Raw genomic sequence first — 26553 nt, forward strand, 5'->3', positions numbered from 1 at the left:
GTGATTGTCACACTGTCACTAACACTGCAGCATTGCAGGCAAACTGGCACCCTCATTGAACAAACACTGTGCTCAAACTCCAACATTGCTCGTTGTGCCAACGCTTTGGGGATATGAACATTGACAGTGTAACCTGCTATTTGATTAGACCATTGCACAGCTATACAGGACATCATTGTAGAGGTACTAGGAGTGTGGTGGTGGGGTAACGAGAGTAGTACTCCTGAGGTGCTGCGGGCTAGTCAGGAGAGATTTGGGGAGTGATGCTGCGCACATGATTGATAGCACCACCTGCAGTCATTACTGGAGAGCGTTAATTTGAGAAGTTGGGTTAGTTGGTACCTATTCATGGTTAACGAGCATAAAAAAAAGATGAAGGTGGCAGATAGAAAGATGACACGACAAAAGCACTCACTCGCAACTGAATGTTTATTCGGAAAAAGAAAACAGTTTTATATGCATAAAGAAGGTGGAGATACAAAGAAAACAAGGAACAAAAATTCAGTGAAGCCGCTCCAGGAATCCTAATTACGAATGGTTTACCCATGCATTAACAAAAGATCCTAAAGCAAAAAAAATACGCCAGGCAAAATCAAGTGTTATCAAGGAAAGCTATTTCATGGCTTGTTAGGGTGACTGAAGAGATGCTGATGCACGTGCCAATTGATTTTGCGATGTAATTCGCTCCCTTAAAGGTGCACTTAAGAGGAATCTCAACTCGTCTTATTTACGGTCGGAACTCGATCTACCGTTCCGAGCATTTTTAGAAACTTAGAATTATTCTCCTGTGCGGCCGATTTTCCTAATTTAAATCGGATTAAACGTCCCGGCTCCCACCTTTTTTTGAACTCAACGCTGAAGGCAGGAGAAGTCAACCAATGCATGTCGTGCCTTTCAGCCAGTCCCATGGCAGCTTTGGTTTCGCTTTTATTTTGTTTTTTGGGTTTCTGTGAATATAAAGTTTGAGTTGCAGACAACATAGCCGCAGACTAGGTCCACGGAGGAGGAGGAGAAGGAAATAACTATTTTCCAACAGAAATGGCATTCCCCACCTCCCTCGGTACTAGGCTGGGGAGGCAGGAGGCACCGCTTTACGTGCTAGCCGGGAGGTCTTATATCTCGGCAGCCTCTTCAGCTGGTCGGATGAGGCGGAGCCGGAGCTCAGGGTCTGAACTACGCAGCAGGGTCTCCCAGAATTCTTTGGAATTGATATTCAGCGCCCTACCAGGAGAATTCAGGCATTCCCGGATTATATGGTCGAGGAACCTTCTCAACCCGCAGTATGTACACCCGTGTGATCTTACCTGCTGGAACATATGGTTCGCCAGGATCGGGTGTGGCTATGTGTATGTTTGGAGTCATTTCCACGCCACTGCCTGCTTATTAAGACTGGTTTGGTGGGGGTACCAGCCTATGTTCCAATCTGTAATGTTAAGTAATTTCCCCATATTTTGCCAAGCTTTCACCACTCTGCCCGAGGGGGTCCTACTAGCCCGGTGGTATAAACTTCGAGCTAGTTCATGAGCCGCCTCATTGCCGGGGGCGGTGGCATGCACAGGTGTCCAGATCAACGTAATTTTCCTCGCACTTTGTCGCTGGTTGAGAATCTTTGGTGGCAAACAGCGCAACGACGCGGACAGAGTGGAAGAAAATACAGGACAAGCGCTGACTCACAACTGAAATTTATTTAAGGAAAGCAGTACATTTTATAGAAAAGTGGCCAACTTATCAGCTACTACATAGACAAAACCCAAGTTTCTACGTGGCATCGAGGAATGCAACCTCACTGTCAAATAATGAAATAGATGGCTTACTGACACATAACCTTGTTTTTTTCTTCATGTGATATGCTTCCATAATCTCACGTGTTAATCGGGACGGGTGTTTGTAGAGGATATCACAGTAAGGCAATGAAGGAAAACAAAATTGGCAGTCTCGAACATGGTCAACTAGATGATTAGATTTGTTAGCTTCAAGATTATTTGCATGCTCTTTCAAACATGTATTGATGCAACGCCCCGTCTGCCCGATATATATTTGTCCGCATGACATTGGGATTTTGTACACAACCTCTTCTGCGCATGGCACATACATTGTTTCGTGTTTAACCCCACAAGTTGTTTCAGATTCTTTTCGTTGCTCAGCCTTTCTTTCCAAAACAGCACAAACCCTTTTAAGTTTCTTGGGTGCTGAAAAAACCACCCCTACGCCATACCTTTTTGCCACATTTTTAAGATTATGTGACATGCGGTGTACGTATGGGAGGATGGCAAACTTTTTCCTTTCCTTCTCTTTTCCCGGACTAGGGACCAAAGATGGATTCCTAAGCTTTTTGGCTACCTTGTTACAGCCCAATAACATAACACCATCTGGGTTTGCCACCTATATGTACCACCAACTCGCCCGTTTGGCTATTGTGAGAATCTTTTCCGCCCCGGACGAGATTTTTTCCTGCACGAAAATTTTGGATGGCAGTTCCACTGTCGCCTATGATGGAATTTCCTTCTGTGCCAACGCAGGTGAGCGCTACCACAACTTCCTCCACCACTGCAGCGGAGCACACCCTTAGGGAGGCAGCCGTAACGGCATTTCCGCGGCCATCTACTACCGCGGCTACCGCTCGTCCATCGCGGCCACTTGTGGCGTCCACATACACTACCTGCTCTGAGAGCATCTTACTATACCGGAGACCAGTGGTTTCTGCTCTTTTCTCCCTTCTGGTCTTACCATGCCCGGGTTGCATATTCTTAGGTAAAGGGGGGATGGTTAGCCACCTCCTGATTTTGCTCCTTAATTTCTGCCTTCGGTGTAGGGCCCCCTGTTCGGACTGATTCCTACTTTAGCCAGGATAGTCCTGTCCATTTTTGTGGCTATCTTATCAATCCGTGCTGCGCGCACCGCTTCCACCAGTTTCGCCCACGTGTTGTGCATCCCGAGCTATAGAAGTCGCTCCGTGGATGCACGTGCACATGGGCAGGCCCTGCGCGTGCTTGACGCATCTACGTATCAACCCATCAATTATCATCTTTTCCGCAGACTTGAAATCAAGATAAGGCATACAGTAGCTGACTCTGCTGAATATGAAAGCTTGTACCAGCTCATTAAATTCTTTTCTTTTAATTCCCGGCTTTTGCTCGTTCCTCTATGCGCTCCAACTGCCCGGGTAGCGCGCACACAACCGGGTTGCGTTAAAGAGTAGGGGGCAACACCGATCCCTGGGGGGTGCCCTTGTTGTCCAGCCCAATAATGGAAGATTCAGTAGACTAGAATTTTACGCAGGCCATCTTACTGGAAAGGAAATTTCACACATAGTTGAAAGTTTTAGTGCCAACGTTTAGATTACCGAGACGTTTGAGCACAGACTCGTGCCTTACGTTGTCAAAGGCTTTCATCAAGTCCAGCCCTGGGATCACGTTCGCATCCTTCGACCGCGAGTCGACGATGTCATGCTTAATTTGCAGCATGATATCCTGCGTGCACAGATCAGGGCGGAACCCAATCATTATGTGCGGCAGGAGGTCTTGCTTTTCCAGGTATCCGATTAATCTCGTCTGGATGGCTTGTTCTATTAGCTTTCCTACGCACGAGCTAAGTGATATGGACCTGAGATTCCCTAGCTGTGGAGGCTTGCCCAGCTTAGGTATTTAGATGACATTTGCCGATTTCCATTGCTGTGGCAGCTCGCCCTTTTCCCAGCATTCTTGCATGAATTCCATTAGGTAACCTATCGTGGTAACCTGTCGAGGTATCATCAGAGTATTTGTAATCCCATCGGGACCCAGGGCAATGTGCGGAGTCTAACTAATTACGCTCTAACTTCCGCTTCCGTGAAGGGGGCATCAAGCGCCTCATTGGGCGCACCATCATAGTCTGAAGGGGAGTTTGTTGGGTCTCACCCACATAGGGTTCTATTAGTTTCTGCATGAAATTGTCATCGCTGCCATCAAATGAGCGTTGAGCTTTGGAGAGTGTGACTTCCGATTGGGTTTTCGACTTTTTTGGGCCAAGCAAATGGCGGAGGATACCCCACGTTTTAGAGAGGGTCATCGCTCCCTCCATCTAGTCACATTTGCTGCCCCAATTTTGTTCACATAATTTAAGAGTAATCCTCAATTTCCTTACTGTGTCGCACCAACCTTCTCCGGAGGGTGCGGTTCCATTTCTGCTGCTTCAGATGTGTTTCCATGCTTTGCTTAGCCTCCCACATATGCAGGAGGTGGCTTTCGGCAATCTCGGGGGCGTCCTCCCCTTCTAAGGTTTTGGTAGCTTCCATGACGCTCGATTTTAGCTGTTTTCCCATTTCCCATCTCCAGATGTCGCAAAAGTGCTTCCCTTCCTGGTTGGATCTGATTGCTCTAAACTGGTCCCATTCGACGGCGGCCGGCGTGCATGCCCTGCGTGTTTTAAGGCCTTCGTTGAGGATGGATACCAGGATGTAGTGGTCGCTCCCAAAATTTAACTACGAATTGTGCCATTTGAGGCCATGGACGCTTTTTCAGAGGGTGAGATCCGGGAACGCATCCACACTAACACTGTTGCCCACTCACGTGGGGATCTCGGGGTCAGTGTGTAACGAAAACTTCTGGTCGTGCATGTCCTCTCATAATTGTCTACCTTTTGGGCACTGATTAGAGTACCCCCAGGCCTGATGATGCGCATTGAAATTCCCCACTACCACGAGTGGCCGGTTTTCGCTAGTTGTGAGAGCCTTGCTTAGCAGGGCTCTGATCCTCACCTTCTTTGTTTAGGCGAGCTGTATATGTTCAATAGAACTCTGATTTACGTATCACTCCGCCGATGGCAGAGCGGCAAGCTGCCACGGGACAGGCTGAAAGGCCCTCCATGTGTTGGTTGACTCCTCCTACTATAGAGGCTAGAAGGTTTACCTAGTGTCGTGACCGGACAGGCGGGGGTCAAAAATCTCGCTATGCATTGACAGATGGCGCTGCCGCCCGCTGGCGTGCGATGGGCGTCGCAGCCTCCAAGCCTCTACGGGTGAATGCTTCTTTTTTTTTTTTTCCGAGGACTTCTGGTTTAGTTGGTTGCTCGCTTAGGGTCTGTTAAAGAAAGTGAGAAATCTTCCGCAGGCTCCTTAGATGGTCAACATGCTAGCGCGCGCCGCGACATAACTGAAGTGTCGCCGATGAGCGCTACACGTCGCGCCATAAACACTAGCTGCAACGCAACAAGCGCGGCTTACTTGCAGACGATGTCGAAGGGGAAGAAAAAAAAAACTGGACATAGAACAGCAGGGTGGGAAGTCTTTATTGCAGAGAGTTTCGCACAAGCATGTGCCGACAAGGGACTTCCTGAGGGCTCTGCGCGCTCCGCACGGCTACTGGCACCGCCTCATTTTAAGAAGCTTTTTTTTCTCTCTCTGCGCACCACGCTCTTTGTTCACTGCTTTTACGAAGAAATGCAGTCTTGTCAGTGCGTAAAACTTAATCAGTTCTGTCGTAACTTGACGACCATGCACTTCGCAACCAACGTCTTCAAGTCCCCGCCCCTGAAGAAAATGCAGGAAACTAATCATACTATCTGCTTGTAGCTTGTTGCGGCTGAAAAAAACCGTAAATGCGTTTTCCAACTTTCCTACCAGCTCCTCAATTGGCTTTGCTGGGTACACTAAGCCTCCATGATCAAAAGTTTGAGTAAGCGAGGCATTTTTGTTGGACTTAGCTTGCAGAGGCAAGGTACTGAAACAACTTGCACATTCAGGGCAAGGAAACCTTTTAAGGAGTTTTCTCACTACATAACCAGCAACATAAAAAATTAATCGGCTGTCACTTTTTTTGTCCACACAACTGGTATGATCCCCCTCACCACTATGCTTGTCGAGTACCTCTGCAGCAGATGACAGGTCTCCACCATCTAGCAAGCCATCCACAAGTTCAGTAATTCTTGCGTTTTTTTCTTTGGGCACATCTGACGGCTGCAAGAGAGCAGTCACAACTTCTGATGACACATTTGTTCTTTTTGGTGGCTTTGCAAGGCTGTAGAAGGCCAAATTATTAATAATGATCAAAAACTGTCCCACTGAAGGATGACCGTTGCAGCCGAAACACTGACGCACAATTCCAAATACGTTTTCCATTCTGTCTTGACTCAGGTTTGCAGTTAATAAATACTTGTACTGCAGTGATGTTGTCAGGTATTCTAGAAGTGACAGTGTGCTCTGTAATGTCACTCGCAGCCCAAGCGCAGCCCCTGCACTTAAAAAGCCACCACCATGCTGTGCAGCATATTGCTCCCATTCTCCCAGGAAAGCAATGAAATCATTTAGAAACTGCACACTTCCTGATTTAGCTCTAAGGCCTTTTGTTGGGACCCTAGAAGACATGACAAAAATAAGTTTCTCCATGAGCTTTACAAATTTCTCCGTTGGTTCAGTGCGTGAGTTGCAGGTTTTCTCCAAGTGATCCCGATAAAAAAAAATCCCTTTGAGTACCTCCTCACTAAAGAGCTGGAATGCCAGATTTACCCGCATTTTTTCAAATGAATTTGGGCATAAATGGGCCTTTGTGATATGGGGCATCACTATAAGCGTGACAGATTCTTTGTCCAGCTTCCAAGCTTCTTCAATTACATCCACATGGACATGCCCACTCGGGATCTGTATGCCTTTCCCCACAAATGCATTCCGAACGCATTTCACCAGGTGGGGAAAGTCCGAAATGAAGTGAATGCTTCTTCCCTTGTCAACAGGATGGTGAACTTTGCACTTGATCTCTGTGCATGAAGCTGCGCAAGGGAGAAAGCAGAACGAACATTATTGACAGACTGAAAAAGAAGAACTCCTGGCTAGTTTCAACAGAACAGCTAACATACCTTTGATGCCAAACAGCTTCCATAAGCACCGATTCCAGGGAGCACCATCACTCGTCCAGAAATCGACACAGGCCAGATTTCTCGGCCAGGATTGTGGCCTCCAGAAGTATTTTTGAAAGGGTAGATGCCTTTACGTTGCCCTTAGCTGCAAATACTCCGAGAATTTGAGTCCATTTTCCTGCAGATAGGGGAAATGCACTGTGAGTAATGTAATAATGAGCATCAGCAGTGTACATAAGGTACATTTGCTAACGTGAACTGCAGCACAAATATATATATATATATATAAACAAATATGCAGAACCATAAGGTATTAATTTCATTAACGCACCTTGGAATGGCTGGAACATAATCACAAGGCCATGGTCACTCAGGGTTGTCTTGCTGTTGTTGTCGTTGAATGGACCAAGGTCCACAAAACCACTCAGTTCCCCAGATGATGTCACACTGATGTTTTCAGACAGCTTGATCTCGTCAAAGACGAGACCACCATGAAGGCTAAATTCTTCCATTTTCCTCGTCTTCTCTTTAAGCGCAGAAAAGACGCTACTATTAAAACCAAATGTGCTCTTAAAGCCCTGCAGGTACTTGGCTAAGCATGACTTGCTTGGCAAAGCCATAATTTCGTGTCGTCTTAAATGTTCATACAGCTGCGGGCTTCGCATCCGCATGAGGATGCACTCCAGAATCCATAGCTGGTCATAACGCATTCCCCGGGTTGACTTCCTAGAGGCTGCCTCAAAGCATGCTTTGACCGCAAGGCGCTGTTTTGGTGGGAGGCCACTGATTTTGGCTTCCAGCACAGTCGTTGGGATTGACTGGGTTAATTTTCTGAGTTCTTGAACACTCTTGTTGGCTTGAGACAGTTTTTTCTTTGCCCGGAATAGGTGAACGGATTTTCGCTTCCGGGCATTTTTTTGCTTGAAAGCTGCTGCTCGCTTCTTGCCCCTGTTCATATGGTTTAGGATGAGCCTTCTAGTCTATTTGCATCGAAGACAAGGCTTTCCATCGGGCGTTATCACAAGGCAACTTTTCGAGAAGAACGATTTCCCATACTGGGTGCATTGGCCAGGTGAGATAGGTTCAACCTCACAGCCTGGGTAAAGAAGCAAATTATCGGTCTTCCTCAAAGCTGCAAGGGCGTCCTCTTCACACTGTACGTGAAGCTCATCAACTTTAATGTTTCGGCAATACACTGTGCAAACATAATCTGCAGCTGCGGCACATGTCGAAAATGTTACGTGTTTGGTTACGCACACATCACCTGGCTCAGCACTTGTGTGCCACCCAAAGCACAGAACTTCTGGGTTGTTCGACAGAACAATTTTGCTGCATGACGGTGAGGGCGGGACGATGTCTTTCAACGGATGCGGTTTGTGCGGCGGCATATCTGATGAAGTCTCTTCGCCACCAAAATCTGCGGAGTCGCTGTTTGTTTGGCTGCATGATGCCCAGCGCTTCGGGGCTGGTGTACAGTTGTCCGCTAAGTTTCTCTTCTTCCTTTTTCGTGGGACAGGCTTCGTCATGTAGGAGGGAGCATCCGGAAATATTGTCGGGACGGCGTCGTCGGTGAGCGCTGGCCGCTCGCGATCTATTTCCACAAGTTTCCCGTTTATAAGATGCTGAAACGTCCTTTGAATATATCGTTCATCAAAATGCCTCGAACACACAACACAGCTGTCATCCAAAGTCTTGTCGTCTCGTTTTATGTTCCGAGCCCACTCTTGCAAACGAAGGGGGTCCGACGGGGCACGGAACAACGACACTTTTTCTTTTGACGACTTGTAGCCTCCGTTACAAAGTGGCACAAAACAAGTCCTACCTTTTTTGGTCGGCATTTTCGCGTGCAATGCAGGTAAATCACTCTTTGAGCACAATCAGCGACGGGAGCGACACAAAGTCACGCACGAATCGCGGCCCACGTGCATTTCCCGACGGAGCGAACTGCGAGAGAAGCGGCGCGCCCAGCTCGCCTAAAGGCTACAGCGCCACCTACGCTATGCATCCGAACCGGTTTCACAGCGGCCTATGGATATGGCGGCCGTTCACGACACTAGGTAAACCTTCTAGCCTCTATACTCCTACCTTCAGCATCGAGTTCAAAAAAAAAAGGCAGGAGGCGGGACGTTTAATCTGATTTAAATTAGGCAAATCGGCTGCACAGGACAATAACTCGAGGTTTCTAAGAATGCTTGGAATGTGTGTAAATCGAGCGGTAAAAAGACGACTTGTTTCCTTGATTCCTCTTCAGTGCACCTTTTAACTCGCGCGTGAATTAGTTGTGGCGTTGGAAAAGAGCAGAGATGTTCTCAAATTTCAGTGCTTTTGCCATGTTGTTGTCTTCTCCGCTGTCATAGTCTTATTTGCGCTGATTAACCATGGATTACTAAAGAGGCTGTGCTCCTATTCTGTTCACTCAAGACATTTAGCCTTTCATTCTTCATCACTGTGCACATCAGACTTGTGTTTAATAGGGGATATGCATTTGTACTGGGAGCCGCCGCAGTGACTCATTGGTTATGGCGCTTGGCTGCCGACCTGAAAGACACGGGTTCGATCCTGGCTGTGGTGGTTAAATTTCAATGGCGGCGAAATTCTAGAGGCCCGTGTACTGTGCTATGTCAGTGCACTTTAAGGAACCCGTTAAAGAAACTTCTGGAGCCTTTCACTATAGCGTCCCTCATAGCCTCAGTCGCTTTGGGATGGATGTTAAACCCCCAGAAACCAGCATTTGTACTGGAGATCATTCAAAGTCTGCTCTCATTGAATGCAACATTGCAAGCCATACCACTGCTGTGTACCTCCCACAGACATGTTGACTGAGCTTTTCAAGCATTCTCTAGGTGATATGCTGTTTGTACTTCTAGCATTTGATTGTTCAGACGGCAGCCTCCTTTTGCTGCATGCACCTGCAACACCTTTGTGCAGAGAACATACAGGTATCACGTCCTCCTTTCTTCCCACTGTGTTTGACCTATTAGCAGGGTTGGTGGTGGTAGCTACTTTACTCCAAATTGGCTACTTTTTATGACCCTGTATGGCAATGAAAATTTCAGGCTGGCTCCCTGGCTACTTTGAACCTCATTTCGGTGCATTTACTGGCCCCCCCCTTTTTTTTGACCGTACACTCCTTGCCAGTGGGAATGGTGTGCATCAAGGCATCCCTACGCGTGTCTAGTGTAGCTCGGGATCCTACACGTGCCTGAAACGAGACTCCAAAGGAGGTTACATCTTCAGACAACATTTCACTACACCAAAGTGCCTTGAGAGAGTGCTGCTTCCAGTTCCTAAAGCAAATGGTGATAAAATTCGTACAGCGGCTTCCAAGTGCCTCGTCTGCACCTCAGTGGCTGCTTGCCATATATCCCGGTCACATAGAAAGCACGAAGAGCCATGAAGGCATACTGAAACTGCTTTTGCCTTTCTTGTGGGGGATCCTTCATCGGGCTGGAGTCGTAAATGAAGCAACTGTAAAGAATTAGCGTGCACTTGATCACATATTGTGTTTGAGTTTATGGCATGCAGTGGCATCGCACAGAGACGCTTGTGGCAAAAGCCCCTCTTCACACCTTGTGCAAGGCGCACTGAAAATTTTGTTATATTTTCTAATGCCGGCCGATAGTGCATGCCCTCCTGTATGAACTTGACAAAAATCAGACGTGCAACAAAAATGAAGCTGCACTCGCTAATAGAGATTCCATGAATCAAGTTCAGTCTACGGCTTCCACACAAAACAGCGTCACGCTTCAAGCGTGGCTATGTTTGGCCGTTTTTAGCTTCAGTTCTGGGTCCTTTTTTAATTGCACCCAGTGGCAACACTCCCCACGAGTTGTTCTGTCATGGATACCACACCTTGCTCTATGATGGATCAGAAAGCACAACCATTTTGGCACCATGCAATCTTACTGAGCAGTAACTTCGGATCACCTGCTTGTTAACATCTCAAGACGCAACATGGTGAAAAACTGTCATTATTGCTTCTTCTCGATCTAGTTTTCCCTCAGACCTGTAGTTATCTCTTTGAAATTTCGTACTGCATAGCGTACTGTACCCTTGAGCTGTCCTTCTAAGTCTACTACTTCATCAGAATAGGGCTGCCATTCTCAAAATGAATGACAGAGTTGACTCTTGGTGTGAAATGCTCAAACTACTGCTCCAATTCACTTGACGTGTCAACCCTCGTAAGTCACTAGGATTGCTGTTTTTCTGCTGGGACCAAGGGCCGACTGTAAGCTGAGGCTCGCAGCTAATCTCGTGGCAGGCTTCCGAACTTCCTTTGAGCAGTGAACTTTGTTCTAACATCCTTGCTTGCTGCCCCTCGAACATTGTTGATCACCACCAGAATCGGTCTGTTCATTTCATACAGTCGTCGTGCTCGCATGTAATTGCATAGTGTAGAAGAAATAACCCTAGTCCCATTGCAGTCAGTTTACAGACTTTAATTTAATGCGTAATTTGCAATGTGCCTACATGATGAATGAGCACAACACACTTCTAAAGTAGCACATAAGTTGACATGAGAACAGTAAACATGGAATGAACTCTAACCACCAATATGCACAGAAAAACAGGGATCAAAGGAATGAAATGAAAGTTCGCACGGTCTATGTTCAGAGACACGGCACAAGGTGTAGCATCACCTTTCAATGGACTCGTTCCATTTTGTGGCGCTGCACTGCTGGAGGTTTCACCCACTTTCTAAGCGAGTCCAATGTTGCTGCTGGTGCTTGAAGTCTGATGTGGGGTGCAATATCTGGAGCGCTAGTAGTGTGGTATGGTGCCGTCTAACCCCACAGCCAAGCGCCTTCTAATTTGAACGGAGAGCGTGCCCTCCTCTCCCGGCGCAGGTCAAAGGGCAAGCGTGCACTTTCCTGTCCCTCTAAAGAATGTTTTTCTGTTCCCTGCCAGTCATCTGGAGAGTCATCTTTCTCCGCACTTGCTCCCAACTCACGACATGTGAGTAGCGAGAAGCTGTTGTCTCTGAAGAGATTCTTGTCATCCTCAGTGGTCTGAAGCCACTGTGATGGCTAAGGCAGCAACTGCCAGTTCATCGAGCTTTGCACTGAAGCCGCCCACAGCGATCACATTCGACCGGTCATCGGAATGATCAGCCTGGATACTGGACTTTGACGATTACTGCCACGCATCCGGTCTCAACAGGGAAGACCAGGGACGCAGGCGCAAACATTACTCTGCGTGATGGGCCGCCAAGCCAGATAGATGTTCAACATGTTCACTCTCCACTGAAGACGCGAAGAACTATCACCTTGTCAAGGGAAAGTTTGACTGACACTTCGTTGAAAGAATGAAGTTGACGAATCAGCATGCTTCAACTTGTGTGAACAGGAGCCCACAGAGACAGTCGACGAATACATCATTCTGCTCTACAACATGCCAGTCTGTTGCGATTGTGGTGAACTGCGGGATCGATTAATCCTGGCCGTTTCATTTTCGGTCTCCGTGACAAAAGACTTTTGGGAGCATTCCAGCTAGATACTGGCCTTACCCTCGTCAAAGCACTCTCCAAGACTCGACAGAAGGACTAAGTGCATCATCAACAATAGTTGCTTCAAGTTGCGGGGCGGGGAGCCCATTCATCAAGACAGACGGCGCTGCTCTGGATGCTGTCACTCGCACAAAACACCAGAAACAGAAAAGTTGCACATGACCAGCCATCTTCGTGATGACGAGCAGCTAATCTTGCAGTTACTGCGGGGCAACGCCTCATCCTTGGCCTTCATGTGTGGCTAAATTCGAGAAATGGTCAACGTGCAAGAATAAGAGACACTACGCTTGCATCTGCAGAAAGTTTGTCTAAGGACATCGCAGCACTTGAGTAAGAAACCTTGGTGCTCTCTTGGTGCACTCAATCGCATCTTGGTGCTCTCAGTCAACTAGCCGCTGCTCAGAACATCGGGCTTGTGGAAATTGGCATCAGCGGATTTCCATTGGTTGCGAAAGTCTACAAGGGGCTCAAGTGTCCATTCTGCCAAATTCCTCTTTCTCCGGCATACCAAGAGCTGACCGCTTTTAGCACACCGATAAGGCAGTTCTGTTTCACAAGACTTCTCTTTGGCACCACGTCAGCGCTGAAATACTTTCAAAATCTTGTCCGAAACTCTCAGCGGATTAATTGGAGTGGTCAGTCACAAGGATGATATTATAGTTTTCGGCCATGACCAAGATCAGCAGAACTGACATCTTGATGCGACGCTGAAGCATCTTGCTTCCTTGGGATTAACCCTGAACCACACAGCGTTTTCAACGTTAATGAGATGACTTTCCTGGGATGCGTCATCTACCGCCAGTGCATCCATCCTCACCCTAGAAATGTTGCAAGTCGCTTTCTCCGCCAAAAGGCGTAGCTGGAGCCTACAGACTTTTGAAAATGGTGAATCATCTGGCAAGGTTTCTGCGATAATTTCTTGGAAAAAATAGCAGTGCTTCGAGATCTCAACAAGACATCAGAGTGGACCTGAGGAGCCTGCCAAGAAGTAGCGTTCATGAACGTCAAAGACCTCCTTTGTTTTGAGAAGTGCTTAGGCAGGTATCACCCAGACTACCCTACAACACTGTCAGCAGATGCACCAGCCCGTGGCTTGGGTTCAGTCCTGCAACAGAAGTAATAAAATGGATACGAGTACCCAGGTGCACATGCCTCGAGATCCCTAACAAAGCCACAAAATGCACTATGCACAGGTCGAAAAGGAACCGCTGCCACTACCATTGGCAGCCGAACGGTTTGGAAGGATATATCCATGGCTTCATGGCAGTATGTTGAACTGACCTTTGCTCGCCCTTCTCAGAAAGGCCTCTTTGGATTTGCTGCACCATGAATTCAATGCTTCTGCATGCGTCTAATGTGCTTCACCTACACGATGCAGTGTATGCCAGGGAGAAGCCTTGGAACAACCGACCTTTTGTCCGGCGCGCCCATATCTAGTGACCTGGCAGCAGGAATGCTTACCTAGGACGAAGTCGGTGCCTACGTACAGGGAGCTGCCATCGGGCTTCAAAATTCTGCCTTCGATTTGATCAAGCACGTAATGAAGAAATTTGCCAGGGTCCTCTGTGGCTCTGTGTGCATGAATGGCCGGAAAAGCACAAAGTTCCTGCTCTTTTGTCATCATTCTGGCAGCACTGAGCAAGTCTGTACGAAAATAACGGCTACCTGCTATTCAGAATGCACTTGAAAGGCGAAATTCTCGCTCGCCTTCATGAAGGGCACCAAAAAATCAGCACTGCAGGACCAGAGCTGGGCAGTCTGCATGCTGGCTGGTATTATCTGTGCCAAAACACTGCACTAAAATGCTGAGCCGCTCCTGCCAACTTCCGCTCCCAAGCTGGCTTGGAACATGGTGGGGATAGATCTCTTGCAACTTCGTGGCAAGCAGTACTTCACCTGTGTGGACTGCCACTCTCTTTACCGAAGATAGTGCTTTTAGTTTCCACAACAACAGATGTCCTAAACCACTTCAAGAGCTTTTCACTCATCATGGCATTCATGTGACTGGTCTTGGACAAAGGCCCTTAGTTTTTGCACTCAGAATGTGCAAAATTTGCAAAGAAATCTGGCTTTATCCACATCACAAGCAGCCCGTTACGTCCGTAAGCCAATGGGGAAGCAGAGCAAGCAGTGGGAACAAAACACCTGCTGAAGAAGACTGAAGACCCTTATCTTGAGCTGTTGACCTACAGAGAGACACTGGGACCGACAGTCAAAGAGAAACAGAGGCGAAATTTCAACCTTTGACACACTGCCAGAGAGCTCTGTAGCTTTGTACATCATTACGGGCGTCGCTTTGTGCAGTACGTGTGGTCGGGGCCTTTATGCGACACGCTGTTTGGTGCCATAAGTGTTTGTTCTATGTTTTTCTTGTTCTGCTCGTGATGGCTTGGCCATTTTTGCTTGCCCACTTGCACGTTTGCGTTTCGTCGATATAAACCGTCGCTGTGGGTCAATTTTTTTGTTCGCTTGTATGCTTGACTGCGGCAGGTGCGCTGAGGCGATGTTCAGCTTCTCTGCAGTTTTCTCCAATAGTGGCTCAAGCCATGTGATGACTTCTTCATCTGGTTCCGTATCTTGCAGGTGTCCATATATGGTGTCCAGCAGCTGCAGGCAGGGTGTTGGGCTCTTCATTGTAGCTTTCTCCTTCAGTGAGCCTAACGATGTTAGTGACGCCGTCAGGCTGTCCTCTGCTTTTTGGGCAGTTGGGTCCTGATAAGGTAAGGCAAAAAGATGACATTGCAATGTGATCATTGTGTCAACACAAGCTGGAGCATGGAAGATAGTTATAGGTACAGTAACAAATTTACTTTTCCCACACTGTTAAACACTTCTTTTCCTTATTGGCCGTTTTTAAGGTAGGTATGCCTTTAATGGTTGCTTCGATTTTCCTGTCTGCCAGGTGCTGTCTATGTGTCCATACTTTTTGTTGGTCTGGTAAAACTCGAGAACGAAGTGGCAGATACCCCTTAAAGGAGGCTCCCCAGCCAATGGCATTGACCTATTTTCATGAAGCTGAGGTTAGTCCAATTCAGACATGATTAATCCCCTTTCGTCTGTCACCTCGTCAGGTTAACAACATCAGGGGATAATGGTTCGATGGTATTGGTTGCAGTGCCTCCTTTGAGGGCATTTGGCACTTTCATGAGTTGTATCACACTATAGTAAAACTGTAGCAGTTCACTCAAATTAGGTAACTCATATGGCCCCAAATATCCCACCAGCTGACCGACCAGTATCCTTGGAATGTCTGATCCCGCCTTTTGTCTGCTCAGTCTTTCTTGTCACTTGCCCCTTGGCATGGGCAATTTTGTCACCTGTAGTCCAGCATGTTGGGAAAGGTATGTAATGCATCTCACTGCTATTGCCGCCTGCCATGTGCCAGATAGTACATATACGGACTTGGTGCAATTTGCAGAATGCTCCTTGCAGCTAAACCAGTGAATTGTTTGAGCTCAAATTTTGCACAGAAATGGCATTTGGTCCGCACAATTGTTTTATGCCACACTTATTGGGGTACTCGCCTGAAGCAATATGAAGTCTGATATTTTCATTGCCTGTGGTGACGACGAAACGAAACTGGCTGCTCTGTCGGCAATTGCACCCGTGGCGCCATCTCGTTGGTCAGCCGTGAAGATTACCTGAAGGACGGTGTCCTTTGCGGGAAGTTTGAAGACTCTTCAGCAACTGCTTTATCGATGACCACAAAAAACTTAGTTTGCCCAAAACTGCACTGAGCTTGAAGACTTTCGCGGTACAGCATCCTCAGACCTCCCGTGAAACACTCCCCTGCCTCCTTTGCTGAATCTCCACGTCTGACAAAGGAAACGGTGCTACCGGCGCAGTCTGTGCGAAAATGGTCCGATTTGTTTCATCGTCACCGCAGATGATGCGAATACCTGACGTTTTCTTATTGATTCAGCCAAGTACCCCAAAAAAATGCAGTATAAAACAATTCTGCCGACCAAATACCATTTCTGTGCAAAATTTGAACTCTAACAATTCACCAGTTTAGCTCTGAGGTGCATTTTGTGGCGCGCGTTTAATTGCGGAACACGTTGTAGAGCAAGAAAAGTTTGTTGCTACGGCAGAATATCATGTTTTTCGAACTGAAGAAAATATAACTGCTTTCCACTAGCATTTGTATTATGGTAATTATTTTCTTGTACACTTTGTCTTCTCTGAACATGGATTTGTCTCGTACCAACATGAAATTAGGCAACAACTTATCCTGGGAAGTCATTTAGGGGCCAGCCTAAATGACAAACATTCATATTGCGTATGCTACAGCAACAACGTTGTTCATCTTACAAGGAATAAAGGTCGGCATGCATTCTGCATGTAGCATTACGTTAGGGATGATTGTTTGGAAGGTTTGCCTTTATTTTTGTCTACTGCAGAGTTTTTGTGCACTGTCTGGACATACCTCATTTGGCGATGGTGTGTTCCTGGCGCCGTCTTCTGCACCTCCTTTGAACACTGCGTGTATGTGTTTGCACAAATTTCTTCGCATCGTGTTGTCTGGGCAAGAGCACGTGACATTGTGTACACAGATGTGGCATGTTGGGCATGTGAATGCACACTGCTCATTGCAGGTGCCGCTGTGCAATGCAGTAACCACATAGCTGGTGGTTGGGGTGGCCTGTGACCGTACCAGCCACTGTTGGATGCCGGCACTTGCCACATGTGCTGAAGGGATTAATTGTCCAATTTTGTGCCGGTCTCTTGTTTCTTTTTGAAATTTTCCGTCCTTGTTGCGTACAAGCTTTATGAGACGGTCAAAAATTTTGTCCCGAGTCAACTTGATGAGTATAAAAACCAAATTATCGATCCTCCTATTCTGTTTCCCGTCGAGGTACACATATTTTAGGACTCTATGGAGTGCCTCAAGCCTCATGTTGGTGTTGATCCCGGCCGCTTTCCGAAAGCATGAAGCCCAGACTTCTGGACGCTGTCCATAGTGCCCCTTGAAGTACTCTTTGAATCTTCCAAGGCCATTGTTCATGTCTCCTTCTTCTTCACACCATGCCATGAAAGCATCCAGGAGCGTTCTGAATTCGTCCTCCGTTGCTGCTTGCATCACTGTCCGTAATGCCTGGAAAATGTGGGTGCAAGAGCAAGGAAAAGCAAAGTAATGACGTGCTTCATGTTTTTTTGCAAGAAGCAGCACAGAAGCTCCTGCTGCTTTGCATGTGTTTGACTAGAGTGGCAAGAGACTGCAGTGTAAGTTGCATTGGGTTTCTCACCTCATTAAAGGGCCCTTCAACATATATCAAGCATGCGAGTTTAATTGTTTGTACGCATTGTAAGGACACTACAATGCCTGAAGGCCCAAGGAAATTGTGGAAGTCGCAGTGCAGTAAAACCTCTTTGATGCGTTCCCGTTCCATAAAATTTTCTGGTTTGTACGAAATGTCGAGTAGAGTTGCACTATATTTCTCCTTGTTAATACGTTCCCAGATAACACAATTTCCCGGCTACTAAATTTAAAATTTCGACAAATTATGGTTGTATAATATGCGTATTGAACAACTGCACATTTACAAACATACAAGTTGGCCGAATGTGAGGGCACACGACATCAGCTGCTGAAATGCAATGCCAGTCATCTGCCATAGTGGCTTCTCTACAGTGCACAAGTGTGAGAAGGTGAAGCACTGCCACTAACGCCAAAAATGAAAACTGCGCGCTAGCATTCGAGAGAGCCCTTTTTGCAGTTATGTGACGTGTATAGGAGAAACGCCGAGGTTTCTTCACGGTGCTTAAGGGTAAGGGGGCGAAGCATCTCTGAACTAAAATGACATATGAGTGGGCCAGGTGTGGAGAATGCAGCTTAAAAAGCAGAAACCCTTCGAAAGTCAGCCACCATGATGGCTTCCCCGCAGTAATTAATTGCAAAGGGGCAAAGCATCCGAGAATTACGAGGAAGAGATTTTGCTTACTTTCGTCATTGCCGTCGTCAGACTGTAACCGTTACGAAGTTCCTTCTATGCTTTAGACAGCGCAAATGCGGACTGAATTCTGCGAGCACTGGAGATGGTTCTGTTCAGATGTTGTGCCACAAAATGTTAATAGATATTTTTATGAAGTAGATTTATCAATGAATGTCTTTGTGCCTCATTCAACGGCTACATTTCTCAATATTAGCCAGTTTGGATCACACGTTTTCCTGCGCAACTTTTTAAGAAAATGTGTCAACGAAGTATTACTGTATTTAATGTTTTGATCTGTTCAAGAAAGTATTGTTTCGGACAAATGGTGCCAAATCATAGCGGCGACTTCTAGCAGGGTAAATGATGCAACAGCTAGATTGCGTGCTGCCTTTCTGATTAGTTAGGTATCCAGTGTGAACATAGTTCATCTTTATGCTGAGGAAGTCTATTCAAAATATGATATGTCTGAGTGCTTTAACGTTTTTGCAAAAGGAGCAGTAAAAGCCATTGGAAACTAATAAGAATAACTTTAGGGGCAACCGTTTTTGTTCCCCTTCAAGCTATAGTGCAGGCAAGCAATGCTTTTCAAATTGCGATACCCAGAAGACAGTGAAAACAAAAATGGTCGGCCCACCATGGCCAGAATTATGAAAAGAAAACCAGAACAGGAGATAGCTTGGGGGCACCAGTGGGAACTTTCCAATCCTATGAAAGCTAAAACGGATTAAAAGAAAACATGGGGAAGCACCCTTTGCTATCTTATTACCCCTGCCCTGTCTGCAAAATGTACCCTAAATGATGGCTTGTTAAAATGCATGGCTGTGGGCTGTCCTAGCAAGGCAGCTCATTGACACTGACACATTTTCACTACATTGCCCATCTTGACTTGGGTTAGAAAACATCACCCTGTCATCACTGCGTCTACTGCGCTTGGATTGTGTTGGGATGCTGTCACACTAACCCGTGACAGCCTTTCACAAGAGATCACAGCTGCACTGTGTGCAGGTGCAGTGGCAGCAGGTTTTTGCACATAGAAAACATTCAATGTCGGCCGAGGTTTAATCTTAGTAAGAGTTCATTTTTGGGTGAAATGAAGTGAAGCGGCACTTGGTGAGCTTAGCATGATAGCAGTGGACGTGAAAGGGTCTTTTTGGGACCCTCCTAGCACTAACAGCTCAAGCGCAGCTGCCTATCTGCTTTTGGCCAAGAGCTATACAAGCATGAAACGTGAAAATTTCACAGGCTATATGATTGAGCTTTTCCATCTTGTTGCGTTTAATCTGGCTTCTACTGAATCTGTGATAAAGATATGTGTCCCAGGTGACAACTGGCTTTACTGATGAACATGCCTAGGGTGAGATTGCATCTTTTTGGTAGTTTTGTTCAGGTGGGATAAGATTGCGCTTTGTCACCCTCCACAGAAAGATTCTTTATACCCTGTTTGAAGGGGAGAAAGGTCAGCAAGGTATGAGTGTGCCATTCCTCTTCTCTGCCACAAGATTTGTTCCTGGAGTGGGCAAGCTTCACCGTGGCCTCTCAGCATGCAGAAGCCATGGTGATGTTGCACGCCAGGGGCAGAATTTTTTCTCTGGTCTTTTTTTCCCTTTTCATGGTGTTCACTTTAAAAGTGAAAACGGTATTGACGTCTTTCATGGAAGCGTGCCCTGGCATGTGGGTTGTTGCCGATTCTGTGTTTGCTGTAACTGGGTTTTCCATTCGCCGATATATGCTCTGAGATTTGGCGCCATGGTACTAACGTTCATTGTGATGGTCATGTCACCTTTGTTCGTACATTAACCCTTTCTTTTTCTCTCTCCTTTTCACCATCCTCTTCTCTACTCTTCTCTTCTTTCACCCTCACCTGGAGTAGCATGCCAGGCCGACAACCAGGCAGACCTCTCCTGTTACATTGTAGTTCTCCTCCTCCTCTCCTCCTCCTTTGTTTGTACTAAGAGAAGTTTTCTACAAATGGACCCAATTGTACTGGCATTTCAGAATTCACAAGAGTAGGCAGATAGCCCGATACAGTCAAACCCTGATGTAATGAACATGGATATTACGCATTATTGGCTGTATCAAACTCTTCTGAAATATTTGGACAAACACATGTAATTCAAGCTTTATACATTCACCATACTTGGTCACAAAAACAGGTATGTCGAACTGCCTAGATCCGAACTGCCCACTCAGATGGCAGATGGCAGTCTTTGCCTTATTGCACAAGTGACTGCTCGTGGTGCGGCAAGCATTTGTGCCATGGTTCGTGTCTTATCTCACATTTGCTGACAGTGCCACTGAAGATGTAGTGGTGTGGACAACTGATAACCAGGCTGTCTGCGTGCGTTTATGCCTCTCGCACCTGTCGATGGTGCTCTTTGCAACCAGTGGCACGGTCGGTTGCAGCCTTCCAGTAGCCGTTCTATTCTCTCATCGACTGTCACGACGATGGTGCAAATGGCAATAGCTTTCATTCTGGCAACTCGTTTTTCACGCAACACTGCCAGCCTAACTGCTGCTTCATTTGGTGCCATCGTGTGCTGGTAGTGCTGTGCAGGGAAGCAAACCTAATGACGTGGTGCTCTGGTTTCTGCATGCTCCAAAGTCGCCACGAGTGGCTTTGAAACAACGCTGAAATATCTCTAAAAGGTCCCTCCTTGTTACCATCCTTTCACTGACTAAATTGTGCTTCTCCTGCATGAGGATTTGATCACATTTTAAGTTACAATTTTTGTCTGCACTGAGCTATATTGCGATGTTTTACCTCTTCATTGTAGTCAGGTTTGTCTGCATTCCTTGATGTGTAACGTAAGTTTCTGCATCTTGAAATTTACGTAATATTCGCTAGCTGGTGCATTATGCTGCACATTACAGAAACCTGCCCAAGATTTTACATTGTGCTGTGGATACATAGCCTCATTGAACTGATATTGTTTACATCATGTGTTGTCTATGTGTCAACTGTAGTTTATTTACATCTGCATCCAATTTGTTTTGCTTGCTGCATTTCTTATTCAAGCTGCCCAACCACCAAGCCATGCCATATTGCTGGCCTTTCCTTTGCTGTTAGTACTTTTCCACTCTGCATTGTCTATAGTGCTCCCCCTTTCCACATTGCACTGCCTATGCACTACCCTGTTGCTTTTTTGTGCTGCCGTGCTTTATCCACTCCCACTTTGCTCCATTATAATTGAAAACCCTCCATGGTGCTCCTCTATTTCTCCTCACCATCACTGCCTGGCACCACAGATAGTGCTCCTTCCTGCTGTTCAGCCTTGCAGCCACCACATTCCTCACCCTCTGCAGTGTGACACTGCAGTGCAATGCTTTGTACTTGCTGTAGGACCCCTAGGATTTATGACACGACTGATTGGTTACTTGACTTGGTGGGTCACTTCATATGACCAATGGATCACATAATAGCGAAGAAGCACTGCATTGTTTAGGCATGGCATGAAGAGTCAGGCTTCTCAAAAGTAAATAAGATCAAATATGTTACCAGAACACACAATACGATTGCTGCCACGAATTCTGCAGCACTATGAGCTCTTCTAGTGGGCAGTTTGACTCCTGCTGTTCATGAATTTAATATTCCCTGACGGGCTACTACCATAACTTTACCTTACTCTCGCCTGTTTCAGGGTTTCCTTAGCCAGAGCGCGTATCACTAGCTGCTGCCCATTTTTGTAATGTCATAACTGGCTCATATGTCGCCAGCTGCAGGCTATTTCTCTAATCACAAGGTGCCCGTTTTGTATTTAAGTTGATGCTGTTGCGAAACGTTTGCATTTGACACTTGTGCTCCTTATTAGTCTGAGCTTGCAGATTTGTTAGTCATACCTTATAAGTGAACGCTTGCAGTTCACTCCCTTTGACGTGCTTTTTTATCGCCTCTGTCCAGTTTTTGTCAATGTGCCAGGCACATAGCAAGCGTAGCTCTGCGTCGCCCATGACAGCTGTCCAGGCGTTGTAGAATGCAGGTGCATCGTCGCTCATGAATACACGAGCTTTTAATCCTCCAATCTTCTGCTTGATGGCGGCGAAGAAGGTCTTCATCGCCTTTTGGTCGATGCGGTTTGTAATGCAAAAAGCGACTGGGAATCCTGCCCCGAATTCGTCTACGCACAGCAGGGTGACCAGCTGGAAGTCATAGCCTGTGGAATAGAGTAGCGATGAAATACTGTAAAACGTTGATACGTTCCCAGTTCATACGATTTCCCGGTTGTTACGCTCGAAATCGCGAACATTGCCCATGTGAATGTTACCCATTCATTTTTTCCCTTTCACGATAAACAAATGCCATCGTCGGCCTGAAAGAATTGTCAATGTTCCTTCTACAGTGTTTTCCTGAGCTCTGCTTGAGGCATGTTTTCAATGAGTTTCGTTATATTAGTTACACTGTTTTGTATTATTTGTTCTTGTTGTGGTTGGTATTCTTTCTTTTTGTCCTTGACTTCTGTATATTGCTGTTTATAATCCCCCTACAATAATACCGCATGGGCAATGTAGGTATATGCATAAATAAATAAATAAACATTAAAAATGGCACCTTTGATCTTGCACTATATTTTTCCCGGTTAATATGTTGCCGGAAAACACAATTTTCTGGCTACTACATTTAAAAATTTCGACAAATTGTGGTCAAATGTGGTCAAAAGTGAAAGGAGGCAAAGTTTCTACGAACAGCAGCGATGCACTTATATACGAATGGGCCGTGTCAGGGAAACGAAGCTTAAAATGCAGAAACACTGCTACCATCAGCTACCGCTGTGTCTTTCCCACAGTACTTGGGAGCAAAGGAGTGAAGAATCCGAAAATGGCAAGGAAGAGATTTTGGTTACTTTCGTCACTGCCATAGACGGAACGGATGTGTTACAAATTTCCTTCTGCCCTAAAGACAGTGCGAATGCCGACTGAATTCAGCGAGCACTGGGATATGATCTGTTCAGCTCTTGTGCCAAGGAATACCCATCGACATTTTTAAAAAGTGAAATTGTCCAAAAATGTCTTCTTATCTCATTCAACAGTTAATAAAATCAGGCGGTTTGGATCATATGGTTTCCTGGATAATAAGTTTTTTCTTGATATAAGTTCACCTTAAGAGCATGATGCAATAACGTTAAAACGACACCTACGGTCCCTTGTGGTCCCATGGGGCACCTTGTTACCATAACACTGCTTTATTACAGATCATCCATATTGATTGTTTGCTCTATGTGACCCTAATTAAGTATTCGTGCACTGTAAACCACCTACTGTATGCCACCGTGGTGGCTCAGTGGGTAGGGCGCTCGGCTGCTGACCCGAAAGATGTGGGGGTCAAACCCGGCTGCGGCGGTTGAATTTTCATGAAGGCGAAATTCTAGAGGCTAGTGTGCTGTGCGATGTCAGTGCACGTTGAAGAACGCCAGGTGGTCAAAATTTCCGGAGCCCTTCACTGCGGCATCCCTCATAGCCTGAGTTGCTTTGGGGCGTTAAACACAATACACCAAACCAAACCAGTTCGCCTACTGTTGTGAGATGCTCATAGAAGGCCTTCGTTTATCACCTGAACAAACTTTTCTAGAGGTAGTTTGCTCGGCTCCAGACCTCGAGGACAGCGGTTCGATCCACTTGACCATCTTATTTCTTTTCAGCCAAACTGCTTTTTTGCATCACTGCCCTCTTGACCAGTCAGGATTTTTCAGTCATGATGATGCCGAGTTTTCCACCGAACGGGAGCTTTAGTGGTATCGCGTTCATACATGTAAAAGACAGAAGTTGCAACGTTTCTCTCAGCACATTTTAATTTCCCACTGTTCTCAGCTCCAAAGCGTTGCTGTATCTCGTGGCATGTGCGAACTCAACTCCATATATAGCTTCATTAATCTGGACCACCGATGACGGTTGTCTGCAGCTTTTGTCGAAAATGTGTGGGCCTGCAGGGCCAGTGATCACAAGAATGGCTTATCACAAAAACTTGATACAGTTAACATTTCGTAGGGGAGCCCTTTGCTTCAGCCACTGCTTGACAGTGCAAAAGCATGGAGTCCAGAAAATTGTGTGTGTGTAGACTGTTTCTGTACTCTGGCAGTGGCCGCTGTGTTTTTCAGAGGGCTCACCAACTCTTGCCGGAGAGGTTCAATTGGATGAGGTCGTGTGATTGCACAGCTACTCCACAAAGTCTGCCATTCTCTTGGAACAAATTTTAACAAGAGGAGTGCTCAGGCGACTTGTCCTGCTGAAATACACATTTTCAGGCAAACTTCTTGTGTGGAACCACAATGTTTTTATAAATTTACTTATAAAATTATTTCATCATTATACATTGAATTCACATACATATTGAATCCCATTGTTACAAAATGAACTCTGATTTGTTGGACAAAATCTTTTTGTATATTTTTAATTTCATTTTTTCCCAGTGGTCAGTTGTCCATTTTTATGTATTTTTAATTTTTAAACAGTCTACAATATTATGCGCAGTCTTCTCTTTTTAGCCCATATTCCAACTGCATATGTAGACAGTGTCTTTTGCTCTGTACTCATACTTGCAAAGAATTTCTAGTGCTTACCTGTTGTCCCGTGTGTCCCGTCTATACAGACACGGTCCGGCCCAATGGTTCTCAGGAGCTGCTGCTGTGGTTCCGTCATAAGTACCATCATATAGTCTGGCGTGTTAAGGAGGTCACTTTCTTGCCTGTCGAAGGCATCGGGCAGGTCATCAACATTTTGATGTTTAAAAAAGATGACGGGATTGTCCTCTTCTTTTTTCATTTTGTCCACCCACATACAAACACTGGTGTAATCATCCGCATGAAGGCGCTCGGGGTGGCCGATGTTGTTGTCCCTCATTATATTATATAAATCCTGCCGTGTTAACAGATGAATCCTGTTGAGCGATCCATCCATTTGGTCTCTCACACCATCGAGAACACGGTCCAGTGTGACTCCTCTGAGTTTGGCTTGCAAGAATGAAGGAAATGATGACAATGTATTAAAAAAAGTTAGAACTGCTTCATTTAGCTATTTACTGAAATGTAATGAGACCAGAATTCTAACATGAGGGTCACCTTTGTGGCTGCAAAATGGGGGGAAAAAAAACATGCAATTGTAACATGAGGGTTGAGTTAGTGCATAAAGGAAAAGAAAACAAACGAGCGCAATTTGAGGAATGACGCTGTGGTGTATGGAAACATAAGTTGAAGTTTCAGAATTACATTAACAAATGGCTTGCACGTGCCCTTTCTGTTTCAAGAGAGCTATGCAAGAGACTATCAGCGAAGGCTGATACGAAGAGAAGTACAGAGTCCCAACACGCCATCACTGCATTGACCATGTACTTCAGATGCCTCATCGTAAACTGCTCCCAGTCTCGACCATGGCGAGTCATGCCTCTGGAACGGCTGTGGCTGTTCTCGGCAGCATTTCAAGGGACCAAGAAATGGTATATACTCAGGTTAAAAGCGTACGACCGATCGGTATCCCAGCACTCATCAGAGGACCATAAAAATGATTAAGCTTGCTTCATTAACACCCAAGTTATCAGTGATTAATAACGAGATGCTCCTCCTTGCCCCCTCAACTCATGCATCAACAAAACAGGTCAGGAGTGCACCCCCTCGATGCCCCATATAGCTCTGTAGCGAGGGCTTCACCCTTGCTGCAGGATAAAGAGATGTGCTGACAGATTCTGAGCAGACTGATCTTCACAAAACAAATTAGGAGAAGAGAGGGGAAGCAGAGTGACTAGACGTTTTGATGGTTCCCACGCTGCGTAGGTGTGAGGCACGTCAAGTTGTCGACGAGCGGCGTGGATGTGCAAGGCATCTTGTGTGACTGACCCACAGCGGCACCAGTGCGTCCCGTTGCTTCCTCTCATATTTTTGACAGATACATGCGGTTTCTACTTTATATAAATCGAATGCAGTTGGCCATTAACGGATATAGTGAACTCCCCAGCGCCAAACTATGCCCGTTCGGATGGCAGGTAGCGGGTTTCGTCGCACTGCACAAGCGACTGGTGGTGATGCGGCAAGCGTTCGTGCCAAGGTTTGCACTTTTATCTCACACTCGCCTGCAACGGGGCGTGAGGTTGCAGTCCTGCAGTGAGCATGCGTTTACGCCTCTGGCATCCTCCGGCAGTGCCATCGAAGCAGCAGCTAACGTGCCTGTAAGCTTGCAGTAACAATCCTGCCCTTATGTCGCCTGTCGCAGAGGTGGTGAAAACAGCAAGAGCTTTTGTTCTGACGTACCGCTTTCCACGCAGCAGGGCTGTGATTCGGGGAAGCCATCGTAGCCAGTGCTTAA

General features: G+C 46.3%; 1 protein-coding gene and 1 long non-coding RNA gene across 3 annotated transcripts in view; one reads left to right on the forward strand and one right to left on the reverse strand.

Moving 5' to 3' along the window:
• The window catches only part of LOC144121869 (uncharacterized), a 114453-nt gene that overhangs the window by 61872 nt on the left and 26028 nt on the right, over positions 1-26553 (forward strand). The window lies entirely within an intron of this gene.
• Positions 13393-25098, reverse strand: LOC144118932 (uncharacterized). Its single transcript, XM_077651698.1, has 6 exons — positions 24819-25098; positions 22105-22418; positions 16761-17429; positions 14817-15046; positions 13796-13905; positions 13393-13439 (listed from the first exon to the last, which is right to left on the reverse strand). Exons 1-6 carry the CDS (start codon positions 25096-25098, stop codon positions 13393-13395), a joined length of 1650 nt encoding a protein of 549 aa, XP_077507824.1.

Source organism: Amblyomma americanum, chromosome 2 (assembly GCF_052857255.1).
Source record: "Amblyomma americanum isolate KBUSLIRL-KWMA chromosome 2, ASM5285725v1, whole genome shotgun sequence".
Classification (NCBI taxonomy): domain Eukaryota; kingdom Metazoa; phylum Arthropoda; class Arachnida; order Ixodida; family Ixodidae; genus Amblyomma; species Amblyomma americanum.

Coding starts and splice junctions, on each gene's coding strand:
- LOC144118932 (XM_077651698.1), bottom strand. CDS start 25,098: ATGAGGGACAACAACATCGGCCACCCCGAGCGCCTTCATGCGGATGAT. Junction 22,419..24,818: donor CGGGACACACGGGACAACAG/GTAAGCACTAGA, acceptor TCTATTCCACAG/GCTATGACTTCCAGCTGGTC. Junction 13,906..14,816: donor GCCTCAGCGCACCTGCCGCA/GTCAAGCATACA, acceptor TCATGCACACAG/AGCCACAGAGGACCCTGGCA.